This window comes from Amphiura filiformis, chromosome 19 (genome assembly GCF_039555335.1).
Source record: "Amphiura filiformis chromosome 19, Afil_fr2py, whole genome shotgun sequence".
NCBI classification, from domain to species: domain Eukaryota; kingdom Metazoa; phylum Echinodermata; class Ophiuroidea; order Amphilepidida; family Amphiuridae; genus Amphiura; species Amphiura filiformis.
Window position 1 is genome coordinate 14,942,200 of NC_092646.1, and position 14,283 is coordinate 14,956,482.

Below are 14,283 nucleotides of genomic sequence, written 5' to 3' on the forward strand. Positions count from 1 at the left end.
GAAAACCTACCGATTAAATGTATATATATGCTAGACTTTCAGATAGCAGTTTTAAAACAGAAAATGAAATGAAATACAATTTATTTTACGCAAAATGTAAAGATAATACCCGACTCTGGAACATTCTGGTCAACAGCAATTTCGGGCAGCCCTGGGCACACAAATAGATGCGGATTCATTTTATAATGTAAAGCATGTGCCAAGTGCGCCTATCAATTATTACCGCTAATTAGCGGTTTAGACGTAAATGCATGATTTCCAATATTTTGAAGTTTAAGAAAATCTGTAAGTATAGGGTAGAAATCGATATTTTGATTGGATTTCTGTAATTATGGAATACAAATCTAACATCCCTGTCACTTTTTTCCCAATAAAAACAACATACTTGAAACATAATCAAGAAAAACACGATTTTTGCTCAAAATAATAAACCTGTAAATAAACGAACTGGCAACAAAGGCGGCAAGTCTGATCCACATCAAAGACACGCTGACTACATTGTTATCACAATAGCTTGATACGTACCCTGTATAGAATGTTACGTAAATAATTCAATAGGTGTTGGATCGACCAGCTTCCATGTCTCTTACTTCCATGATTAAAGTAAGCCATTATAATTATGCAAGATAATGTTGCATTCAATTACTTTTATTGTCACTAATCATCTGATATTCTTAATTCTTTATGACCATTTTACTATTGAATAGGCCCCCTACTTTAATTTAAATAAACATCAGTGTAATTTTGAGTTCAACGAAATGGGTTCATCATGACTAATAATAACATATTTTTAATAAAATTCGACTATGGCATAGTCTACCAGTCAGTCCGACACGCCGTCAGTCCGACACGCCACAACCAATCAACAGTTGATTCGTAACAGCGAAGCGTATAAAAAGTTCTTGTAAATGATGTTGTCATGCTCGCTTTGGTACAACATAAAGCAAATTGCATGATCCGTATTGCACGTCTTGTAATAATATAGTAGGCCTAGATTTAGTAGTGGTTCGAATGGACTATTGTCTGTCCAATTAACTTAGACACCCAGTTTTTGTTACTTATTTGAAAAAATATACACTTTTAAAGAAAGTCGTGAAAGAAAAGTGTTAACATTCGCTGAGACCTAATGGGATTTTTGTGTTTCCAAAGCATTGAGTGAGAGTTTACCAGAAATTCTATTGAAATTGGAAGGTTTTTCTCAACACTTTAAAAATAATCCGGTAGAAGTTGGGTACCATTATTTTGGAAGGTCTCATTATACAGATTTGTAGGTATGGTTATTTTGGATAGTGAATGGGTGAATAGTAAATTAATTATACTCCTCACCAAAAACATTTTATAAAAATGAAAAATATAATTCAGATCATAAAATGCAGACAGTGTTTCTAATTGGCATATATTTATTCTTAATGTATTAACTCAGTGATCCCAGCTGTCCCTCAACCAATTACAACAATTCGGCGCGGTATTTGAATCTTCTTCTGTGCATGCTTTTGGCTTGGCACAATTCTAAGAAAATACAATATTAATGTTCTGATGTTATTGGTGAGGCGTATAATTCACAATACACTCCAGACGCATAGTAACTTGCCCTATCATTTGTTATAATGCACCAACTGTGACATCTTTTAAGTTATAGAGGTTGTGCATGAAATTATTGATTGACTCCAAACAAAGGATTTGAACCGGTGTCCTTCACCGAAGTCATGGCAGAGTGTAGTCCATTCAATCAAATATTGTCATCAACCTATTTGATCGTAGTGTATTTGTTATGCGTGTGACGACCTCTCGCGGTAGATTGCAAACATGCTTTTATTAAATGCATTTGAGTAGACCGCCATTATTGTGAATTAGTAAAAGGATCAAAGAAGAAAGGGTGGAATCACTGATCAATATGAATGATTACAATGTTCAAACACCCCTTACTGTAAATAGATTATCCCATCAAAAGTTTCAAGTCATTAGGAATATTCGGCTGGACCCAGATATCTTGCTGTAAATTGGACAAACTTGAATAAAAGTAGACAAGGAAGAATATTTTTTTATCGCTTTACTAATAATTTCTGTTAGGTCTGACCGTGTTTAGCCACTTTTCTTTCATGACTTTTTGTCAAAGTGAAAACTTTTCGAAATATATCCTAAAAACCGGGTGTCTAAGTTATTTGGACAGACAATAGTGGTCATCTGACACAATTCGAAGATGGACATTTAGAAGATGCTGCTAACTTGACAAGCGACATGTGCCCTCTGGGGAGGTCGGTAGCAACTGGTATTCCAATGAACGAGGGCATGTTAAGATAACTAAACAAAACAATACTATTCTTTAGTATCTTACATTATTTCCGTTCTTTTCATGGGTTTTTATCATTAAATACATTATGCTTGGTTGTAAGTTGCAATAAGTAATGTTGTTAATAGAATTCATGATCGCTCGAAGTCTCAAGCATTCAACTGGCACATTAAAACTGTAAGTAAAATTGGGCCAAGAAAGCTTAGCTTTGCAAACCCTAAGGTATTTGGTCACCATCAACCGCATTACTCCCATTTTTGGTTATTGTTAGTTACCTCGCCTCGTTCAGTATCGGGAAAATAGAAAATGCATATAGCTTTTGGATACTTAGTCCAATTGTTCAAGCTCTCTTTTCCGAAATCAGTTCGTATATAAACGTATACATTATATGTAAGTATCTTAATATGTGTGTCACTAAAGATGTAAACTTATTTTAGTTTCAGATAAAATTAGAAAAGCGGTTAGTATGTTTTATTGTGTTGATGATGATAATGAGATGATGGTGAGAGCCCGTGGGTGAGAGTAAATGAAAGTCTTGAAACTACATTAAATAGTTTGTCTACTGAAGTACGTTGTACCTCTATGAAATCTTATGAAATCTTTTCAGTGAATACGATTTGTTTATTTGACTAATTATATCACAGCATGTAATTTGAGAGTTGCAATGTAATGAACGATTTCACAATATGACGGGACTGTGTTAACTGTAGCAAATTGCTGAAAGCTTTAAAAGTACACAAAAACGCAACAGCCTAATCTCACTATTCTGATACCCTGGAATATCTATAAAATAATATTGGAGAAATAGGTAAAGTTTTTGGTTACTTTGGCCACGGCCGAGAGACGCAAAGAGCTGCTAATTCTAGGTTGTTAAACGATTATGTAATATTACGTGTGTCGTGTGTTTTTGGTGGTGATGATGTGTCTGTTGACCTTGGGTATATTAAGTATAATCTGTGGGTCATTTGGAATCGAGGTTAAGGATGGGCGATAATAAATACAATTCTTCCAAACGTTATTACTTCCCAAACAAATTGAGATACGGGATAAAGTGAGAAGAAGTCTTGAAACTACATTAAATAGTTTGTACATTGTACCTCTACACGATGATAGGAATCTTATGAAATCGTTTGAGTGAATACGTTATGTTTATCACAGCATGTAATTTGAGAGTTGGAATTTAATTACAACAATGTTTAATGAACGATTGTACAATATGACGGGGCCGTGTTAACTGCAACAAATTGCTGAAAGCTTTGATAATACACACAAACGTAACGGCCTAATCGATTTTCTTGCGAGAATTGGTCATGAACTCTCTGCCACGTGCCTTATTATCACTTTTAAAACATGCATGAATGAAATTCGACACTTTCAAGGGCTACTGTCACATTCATTTGATTTATTTCTTCTTTCTCTCTGATTCCCGTGACTTTTTGATTATAAAGGTTTGAATCAATTTCCCGTATGCTGAATTTGAGTTGTACTTTAAGCAAAACTTTACTTGGAATTGGATTTGCACGTGCATTGAAAGTACTTTGCCGTCAGAAAGGTCCTGCTTTCTTACGAGTTCATCATACTACTAGTATTTAATCTTAAATATTATTACAGAGAGGCCGCCTATGTCACATTGACATTGTAAATTTCTAGAAAAGCGTAAATGCCAAAGCTTCCTTGTCCTAGAAAGGAATTTTGTCTATGATTTTGTCTAAGAACAAAGCGACTTATTAAGACTACTTAAATTAAATTACGGTAAATGAACAAGCAATGATCATTGTACTCTTCACATTTTCCGGTATCGATAAGTAACTGTAGTACTTTCTCGGAATACGAATCAATTGCTTCAATATTTACCAAGGTTACTGCAGTTCACAGTTACTTACAGCTCAAGATAAGTATCTGTCTGACTAGTAAAACATGTGTAGATGCCCCTTCTTTCATCTTTTTGTGCATTTATTGAGTTAGTACGTATTGTAACGTCCTATAGATACGCATAGGGTTTTTTTGGCATCTTTTATAAATGTGACATTTGTGAAATATTAAAAGGCTTTATAGATTTTCCGAAATTTACACCAACAGATGGTATGACCGAAGACAACAGATGTACGGCAGCGGCTAAAAACATTAATGTTATTCTCATTCAAGAGTGACAGTGGCAGTAAACGGTATCACTCTTCTTAAGTGCAAAATGGCTAAAATTTATTTTTAAGTATTTCCCATGAAGGATGGTAGGGTAAATATCACCAACGATGTAAAAATGAAAATGGCCACAAAACCGATTGTTCACGGCAGCGAATTAAATATACAGTAAGCCAAAAAATTAAGGTACCAGTTACGTTTACCCTTGTATATCCTAAACAAAGACAGCTATGTCATAATTGCAACCAGCAGACAATAGCTGCATCTTTTAGCTCGAATTTAAGACCTCATTTGTTGACATTGTTTAAGAAATAAAGATATGACGATCCAAAAACCCAAGGAAGATGCCAATGTAAAAGTTGCAGTAATTTGAGAGTTGGAATTTAATTAAAACAATGTTTAATGAACGATTGTACAATATGATGGGGCCGTATTACTGCAGCAAATTGCTAAAAGCATGAAAAGTACACAAAAACGTAACAGCCTAATCGATTTTTTTTAGAGATTTGCTCCATGAACTCTCTGCCACGTGCCTTATTATCACTTTTAAAACTGCATTAATGAAAAAGGACAATTTCAAGGGCTACTGTCACATTCATTTCTTTTCTTTCTTATTTTTCTCTGATTCCCGCGACTTTCTGATTATAAAGGTTTGAATCTATTTCCCGCATGCTGTGTTTGAGTTGTCTTTACTTTACTTGGAAATGGATTTTCACATGCATTGAAAGTACTTTGCCGTCAGAAAGGTCCTGCTTTCTTACGAGTTCGTCATACTACTAGTATTTAGTCTTAAATATTATTATTACAGAGAGACCGCCTATGTCACATTAAAATTGTTAACTTCAAGAAAGGCGTAAAAGTCAAAGCTTCTTTGTCTTAGAACGATATTATTATTATTGTAGCAGTGACGAATAAATGAGATTAATTTAGAAGGTTCGGTGAAATAAAACAAGAACAATGCGACTTACTAAGATACTTAAAATAAATTACGGTAAATAAGGGTCAAAGATCATTTTGCTTTTCACGTTGTCCCGGCCGTATCGATAAGCAACTATATGACTTACGACACTCTTGCATCCACCCGCAAGTAGGAATCAATTACTTCAATATTTACCAAGGTTACTGCAGTTCACAGCTACTTACAGAATGGCTTTTCAGCTCAAGACAAGTATATGTCTGACCAGTAAAACAAGTGTAAATGCCCCCTCTTTCATCTTTTTGTGCATTTATTAAGTTACTAAGTATTAACTTCCTATACGCATAGGGTTTTTTCAGCATCTTTTACAAATGTGATATTTGTGAAATATTATAAGGATTTCGAGATTTTCCGAGATTTACACCAACAAATGGTATGACCGCAGACAACAGATGTACGGCAGAGGCTAAAAACATTAATGTTATTCTAATTCAAGAATGACATTGACAATAAACGGTATCAATATTCTTTAGTGCAAAATGGTTGTAAATTATTTAAGCATTTCCCATTTAAGTTTCACATAGCAGCACATTTAGCCAAAGCACAAAGTTTTCGTCGAAATGACAGAGTCAGTTTTTCAAGTCGAACTACGTCATGCGAATTGCCTCTATTTTGATAATTCTTTGCAATAATATACGTCGACCGTAGAAGTGCGTGCTTATAGAAACCGGGTTAGAAATAAAAACTTTTTAAGTTTCATCGTTTCGGATGTCGTTTGCCTTTGATTGACCGATGCTGGAGGGCTGCAATTGCTTTCAGGAAGGATGGTAGGGTGAATGTCACCAACGATATAAAGCGAATTAAATATATATTCGCTTTGTATGTCAAAACATAGAGTAAATTCTCTTTTTAAGGGTGTGTGACCAAATTGAAAGCATAATTCCGTAATTTGTCCTTATCAAAACTTACATTTTGGTATCAGAAGAACGCTCACAATATGCATCAACCAGCTGAGGAATGGAGTGGCTCAGTATAAAGAAGGCGTATGGCACATTTTGTGAAAATTTAGATTTCCAGGTGAAAGTGTCCTACTGACTTCTATTTATCAGCCAAAGAAGTTACCAAGTTTTAATAAACAGTCCCATTTAACTGTTAGAAGTAAAAGAAAACACCCTTTCTTATATTTCCCTATGAATGCAAGATTGCAAAAGTGGCACTCTTCTCATATAGAGCATTATTAGGCCTATACACGTTTTTATTTTTCATATCCGCTGAAGCAATACAACTCAACAGAATTTGACAATACTAAAATTTGAAAACAATTGTTTTAATGTTAGGCCCTATGTAAGATATAAAACACTATATGATACAAAAAAATCTGATCCCCTCTACCATTAATCTAAACTGTATTACACAATGAAATCTATGAAGATTTTCAAGTTTCAATGATACTATAATCATGAAAGAAAGACTTCCATGTATAATAGTACATTCCTCAAACCACATAACCAATCAGAAAAGCTTGAAACATACGAGGAGAATTTGAAAGTATTAAATGGTATTCCACGTACGAAACATAATGTTCCCTCTCTCCGAAAAAGAATGCATTAATATTGCTCGTACTTTCCAAGATATTTAGTGAAACGTTTGATCTTAAGATCGTGCATTAAAAAATGTTTCTTATATTTTGTCTCAGCAAGTAATACACAGTGCAAACAATAACTAATACATTTTTAAACGTCTAAACATGAACACTGTATCTTACATAATATTTTGTTTACATAGACTAGCTTGAAAAAGAACACGATGAATTCGTATCACTCCTCTCATTTCCAATTTGATGAATTTTCCTAATAAATGAAGAACTTCTTCCAAAACCCTGAAAAAATTACCTTGTGATAGAAATGAGGATAAATAATTAAAAATGTTGTTACATGAATTGTAAATGTATGTCACAAAGAACAATTCGACATTATCAAATGCAAGTACCTCATCATTAATAAAATTGTAACATTAAAAAACAAAAAACAAAGAAATAGAAACAAAGCAAAGCAAACAAAATGAATGAATAATATCCTTTTCAGCATCGAGTAGTAAACTTTACTTCGTAATTTTTTTTTATAGAATCATACACGTCTTTGTGTTATTGCATGCGCTCATATCAGATGACAACACTGTGGTGTTTCTATACACTGATATAAAGCAAATCATTAAGGTTCTTTGTATCAGTTTCTATATAGAATGCGGTAAAGGCACTACTAACAATTATGACACATGACGAGTAAATTATACTGATATCAGATTAAGTATCGCAGCAAGTTTGGAGGTTTACCTTCTCATCATCGACACATCCAGAAACTTCACCACTAAGCTAATATTTGAGGATATAGAGTGTTGTTTAATTAAGCGTTGGCAAGAATAATAATTATTATCAATTATTGATTATGTAAAATATCAATTATTGATTTTGTAAAATATGACTGCAGCGTTCTTTATGACGATACTTATACATGCAGATGGTTTGGGGAATTCTCTTGATCCCAGTGTGTATCACTTAAGGGTAGACGAGGTATTGTTGGTAGAAGCAAAAAAAAATCGATTTTCATTATCTAAATCAATATATTATTGAAAAATAACACTTTAATGTTTTGCAAAAGTTCATTCTAATTCTACAAATCATATACTTTGAAAACTTGTTGTGAATGAGTTATGTACGTTTTACAAAAGTGTTATTGTTTTAGCCCTCTTTACAACATAACTCAAGAACCACAGGACCTTCAAAAGTATATCTGTGATATTTAAATTCTTCAACACACTCGCTAATGAAATGATCTATGTAATTTTTGCCAAAGCTCACTACCATTCGCAAGATGCTGTAAACTTACGGTGATCCTGAAGGGTCATAACTGTCTATGGAAAAACACACAGTAAAAAACTATATAGAAACCAATGCAAAATTCAAAAGTGGCATGAAAAATTGACTCTACACGTAAACCTATGGGATTTTGCAAAATGGCAAGAAAACTTACTTTACACGTAATCCAATTTGACTTTGCAAAACGGCATGAAAACTTTTTCTACACGTAAACCTATGGGATTTTCCAAAATGGCAAGAAAACTTACTCTACACGTAATCCAATGGGATTTTGCAAAGGGGCATGAAAACATTTTCTACACGTAAACCAAAAGGATTTTGGAAAGTGGCAAGAAAACTTACTCTACACGTAATCCAATGGGACTTTGCAAAACGGCATAAAAACTTTTTCTACACGTAAACCAATAGGATTTTGGAAAGTGGCAAGAAAACTTACTCTACACGTAATCCAATGGGACTTTGCAAAACGGCATGAAAACTTTTTCTACACGTAAACCTATGGGATTGCTAACCTTAAGGGTAGACGAGGTATTGTTGGTCGAAGCAGCCTAAAAATCGAAAATTAACACCTTGATGTTTTGCAAAAGTTCATTCTACAAATCGTATACTTTGCAAACTTGCTTAATTTATTGTTGTTAATGAGTTATGTACGTTTTACAAAAGTGTTGTTGTTTCAGCCCTCTTTACAACGTAACTCAAGAACCGCAGCACCTATAAAAGTATATCTGTGATATTTTAATTCTTCTACACGCTCGCTATGAATTGAGCAATGCAGTTTTTGCCAAAGCTCACTACCATTCGTAAGATGCTGTGAACTACCAAATCACAACAGTTTAAAATAATTAATAACCTTAAGACGGCAGTTGTAGATTAACACTGTTACTGTGTCATCTAAGTATTCCCCAAACCCAAACTCTGTTAACGCAGAGAGAGAGAAGTAAAATGAACAACAAGAAAATAATATACCTCACAGGGATGTACACTGTTCAAGTCAAGTTCGTTACCCTGTTCCCGGTGTATTATTTTGCTACATAACATACGTTTATGTGCCTCTCCTTAATGTGTTAAATAACATGTCATCATATCATATTAAATATAGGGTGTTGTTATTTTAAAGACCTCGCAATATCATGGGATGACTTAAACCATCAAGTTTCTTGAAGGCCACTAGAGCTAAGTCCCAGTCACGCGCAGATATTGATGCATGTTTCTATTGATTTGTAAGTAGAAACCCAAATATCTGAAATTTCCCAATTTTGCGAGGGCGCCCTCATGTCATTACGTCATAGATTAAAAGTGCATTATTCTTGCTGCCCGTATACTACAATATTGATTGAACCATCCACAACATTACCCAGACTTCAGGCGGCATAGGTCACGCGACACGTGACGTTCGAGGCTGGCGAAAATACAAGGCTGACAGCCCCATTCAAAATACACGGTTAGCATTTATAAATTGAAAAATAACATACGTACAGTGTGGTACATTGTCTTACCCCAACGGTTTTAGAGTAAGATAATTTTGCTTTGACACCACATAACAAATTTAGAATTGTTTGTGAAGATTTCATGATTATGTGTTAATCCAATGGCGACGTCAAAATTGCGATATCGCTTCCACCACCGCCTGCCAGACTTCCTAATACAAGTGATGTCCTCGAGTAAGACCATTCGTTTAATGTGTTGAATCTGTGCGCTGTCTCCTTTTAGACACACGTATCATACACACCTACTTCGCTAACAAAGAACTTGCTACAAGTGATTTATAAATATGTGATTTCAATGTGCTTTAATTACTGGAACGTTCCACTAGAAAGCTCTTGACCAAGTGCACTTTTCCCATAATACTTTCATCTGAATTCTATGAAGCCACTATAATGGCCTAATCCATTTAAAAACGCACTCCCCTATGAAACATGTTCGAAATATCTTCCACAGTGGGAGTATGAATTTAAAATAGGATGAACACATTAAGCAGTTCCATTTGAATTCCAATATTCAACATGATTCTTCCACAGACGGAGAGTGAACTTCAAATAGAGTTGGTTAATGTGCTAATTCCAATTGAAAGTCTTACTCCTCCTGACGAAGATATATTCAAAATCTTACACATGGGGAGTGTGGATTTTAAATGGATTAGCCCTATATCATGCGACATGGAATTGCAAATCTTGTAGCGGTAAAATTACATAAGACATCAAGGTTGCATAAGCATGTTGTAATAATGTCAATGTTTTCTTTCCTAAATCTTTTGTAGGTTAACTGTGGGGAAAATATAATTACAAATACACCTGTTCAAATATTTATCTTGTGTTTTTTTCTTTCTTATTTTTAACGCATCCATATTAATTAAATCAAGTAAATTCTCACAAACTCAAATAATATGTTAAAGAGATCGAAGCGCAAACTGTTTTCAAACAGAAACTTAGGTTGAACGATTATAATGAATTCGTGTGCTTTGTTCTTATATATATTTGTATTATGAATTATTATGAATGTGTTTCGTTTCGGACGACTTCTGTCGGACTCCTACGATGGCTCTCCAGATGTGTCTGTCCTGCATGCAGCTCCGGATTTCGTTTGGTTCCTGTCCAGTGTCCTCACACAGAAGATCTACATAGGTCTTGCTCGGTCGCCCCACACTTCTTTTGCCGTGACTGGGTTTCCACAACACTAGGTCTGACACCACCTGCCCTGTACTTCTTAAACAGTGACCAGCAAATTGTAGTCTCCTTTTCCTGATTTTATCAGTTACCTTTGGGAGTTCTCCATACAGTTCTTTATTTGTGGTATGTGTCCTCCAGCTTATATCAAGAGCTGATCTAAGTAGCCTGGTGTAACAACCATCCAACAACTTGCGGATCTTTGTTGTCACTGTCCATGTTTCTGAACCATAGAGCAGGATGCTTTCTACTGTTGCTTGGAATAGCTTCACTTTAATCTGCCTTGGAAGATGGGATTTCCAGATTTTAGTGAGCTTATTACATGCCCTCCATGCCAGTGCTTTCCTTGTTTTGATGTCCTGCTCGCTGCTTTTGATCCAAGCTCCAAGATATTTGAAGTCTTTCACAACTTCCAAACTGGTTCCATCTGCAGTTCTTACATCCACTTCAGTATGTTGATTGAATACCATGCATTTTGTCTTTTTGGTATTCATGTGCAGACCTACTTGTAAAGCAGCTTTCTCTATCCTTTCCAGTAGCTCCTGAGCTTGACTGGCAGTATCAGATATTAATGCTATATCGTCAGCAAAGTCCAAGTCAGTAACACATAGCGGTCCAACCCTTCTACTGCGTCTGGGATTTGCTGTAAAGCCTAGATTCTCTTCTCTACCATCTATAGCAGATCTCATGCAATAGTCTAACACAGTTATAAAAGATAAGGAGCAAGAGTGTCCCTTGAAGAACTCCTGCAAGGATGTTGAATTCCTCTGTTTCTCCATCAGGAGTCACAACTTTTGCTCTTGTGTTCTGGTAGGTGTCTTCTATGGCTTTCACAATTATGGTGGGTAGTCCATATGCCTTGAGTATTTTGACCATTTTCCTCTATGTATTGTATCGAATGCTTTCTTAAAATCAATAAATGTCATTACTGCAGTGAGATTTTTGTCCTGAATTCCTTCTATTATTCTTCTAAGTGCAAGAATCTGGCATACAGTAGATCTGTTTTCTCTAAATCCGCATTGGTTTGGTCTGAGTTTGATGTCCATGTGTGGTCTTATCCTTTCAAGCAGCATGCGATTGTAGGTTTTTGCTACAATAGAGCTAAGGCTTATACCTCTGTAGTTTGCAGTGTTGCTGAGATCCCCACTTTTTGGTACAGGGATAAGGTTCATTATAGACCACTGATCAGGTTTTTCGTTGCTAACAAATGCTTTGTTGCAGAAGTCAAGGATAATTTCATCCAGGTTGCATCTTTTTATGACTTCTGGAGGAATTCCGTCTTCACCAAAACTTTTCCCTTCCTTAATGGCCTCCTTTGCCTTTTGATATTCTACTTTGTCAAAGGGATCAGTTCTGATTGGTAGTTCTTCGAAGATTGTGGGTATATCTTCATCTTCATCAGTCACAACTGGAGGATCTCCAAGAAGTTGCTGAAAGTGATTGAACCAGCTTTGGATCCTGTCTTCTTTAGTATCCCCTTTAACCTTCCATTTTTGACTTTTTTCTACCACTGATCTCGTTTACAAGGTCCCACGCCATCCGGTGCTTATGACTGAGGTTGGCCTCTTCAAAGTCATTGAGCTTCTTCTCTAGATAATCAGAATTTGCCTCTTCATATGCATCATCAAGGGCTCTTTTGCTCTGCTCAAATGTATAACAGCTTGACTTGTCATTCTCTATGACATGTTTGTCATGTGCCTCCTTCAGATGATGTCTTGCTTTCTCGACTCTCACATCATAGCAAAGCGCATTTTGATTTTTCTTCTTTTGGACACGTGGTAACAACTTTGCAGCAGTTTCCTTGTTAGCTTGTATGAGATAGCTATATCTTGTGGATTGGTCAGTACCAACGTCTTCCTCTGTTAGTGCAGTGAATCTATTTCGCACTTCAATTGTATAGTTTTCCTGCAGATCTGGATCAGAAGCAAGTTTGTTCCAGTTATATTTTACTCTCTTTGGAGGTGATTTGCCATTTGCTCGGAGACTAAGCCTTATATTGGCTGTTACGATTCTGTGATCTGATCCTATGCTGGCAAATGAGTTATAGGCCTCAGAATTGATCACGCTATTCCTCCATTTCTTCCTGACTAGCACATAGTCAAGCTGTGCTCTATACCCACTTGGCAGCTCACATGTCCATAATTTTGTTGCCCTCTTCTGAAATGTGGTATTGGTAACAACAAGGTTGTTTTCTAGAGTATAATCTAGCATAAGTTCACCATTTCTGTTTGTAGTTTCGTGATAAGAAAACTTTGCTATGTCCTGTCCAACTCTTGCATTGAAATCTCCAATTACTATGAGAAAGTTGTGTGCAGGTACTTCCTGGTTGCTTTAGTCAGCTGATTGTAGAAGTCTGTAACATCATCTTCATCAGCGACATTTGTTGGAGAGTATGTCACTATGATTGTAGTCTGTGGGTTGCCATTAAGTGTGACTTTAAGTATTCTTGGTGATATGTAGCATACAGATACTAAAACTTTTCTGGCAAAATTACTCAGTAGAACTCCAACTCCACCGACTGCTGCACCCATGCTGTTTCTCCATGCAGAGCTAGTTATAAGCTGGAATCCTTCAATGAGATTTTCGTACTGAAGTTGGTCATCATGGACTGTTCTGTGCTCTTGGATGCCAATAACATCTATTTTGTAGTCCTGGGCCAGTGCACACAGTTCGATTTGTTTATGTGGGCTTCGTAGTGTCCTAGTATTCATAGTAGCAATGTTCACAGCTCTCTTGCATTTCAGAAAGCTTGATAAGCTTGTTTTCCCTTTGCTTCCACCACCATCAATTGGTACCCTTCCGTACGGCTTTGAGGTAGCAACGTCATCTCTTTCACCACACAGTGGTGAAGTGGCTTCTTCTGCAGGACAATTAGCAGGGACTTTAACCCTGGTGTTAATAGTTTTTGCCATCATATTTGTCTTTCAATTGCTAGATATTGATGGTGGTCGCAACTCCTACCATCCGTTGTCCATTGGCCGTTGGGAGATGTAGTCCTCCTCTTCCGCCCTTCTGCCGTTGAAGGATCATCCTTTCATCCGCCATGGGTAATGGACTACCCATTAGATAGCAATATTTTATGACCTTTCAAGACTGCTCCAACAGCCTTTCAGGTCACAAACTATTGCCCCCATTGCCCTGTCTGTTAGCAATGCCGCAAGGCATAGCCGTAACAGGTGGAACGCGATTGACTTGCAATCTTCGTGAACGTGGGGTTGGGTAACTACAGAGTGGCGATTAGGAACAGGAGGGCTGATGGAATGCCTCCTGCGCCTACAACCTATTATAGTAAGTATAGCAAAGTAAAGCAAAGGGGTAGGAAGCATGCAGGAGAAAGGCAAGGGCATGCAGTGAAGAAAGGGTAAGGTAGGAGAGCAAAGCAGGTTGGAGTTGCGCATCA

At 36.2% G+C, this 14,283-nt stretch overlaps 2 protein-coding genes across 2 annotated transcripts; both read right to left on the reverse strand.

The window, feature by feature from the left end:
- Positions 1–11,719: 11,719 nt before the first annotated feature.
- Positions 11,720–13,094, reverse strand: LOC140140401 (uncharacterized). Its single transcript, XM_072162161.1, has 2 exons — positions 12,408–13,094; positions 11,720–12,313 (listed from the first exon to the last, which is right to left on the reverse strand). The coding sequence occupies exons 1-2, from the start codon at positions 13,092–13,094 to the stop codon at positions 11,720–11,722; spliced, it is 1,281 nt and encodes a 426-aa protein (XP_072018262.1).
- An 83-nt stretch (positions 13,095–13,177) lies between these two features.
- LOC140140402 (uncharacterized) lies at positions 13,178–13,795 on the reverse strand. Its single transcript, XM_072162162.1, has one exon. It carries the CDS (start codon positions 13,793–13,795, stop codon positions 13,178–13,180), a length of 618 nt encoding a protein of 205 aa, XP_072018263.1.
- Between the last annotated feature and the right edge of the window lie 488 nt (positions 13,796–14,283).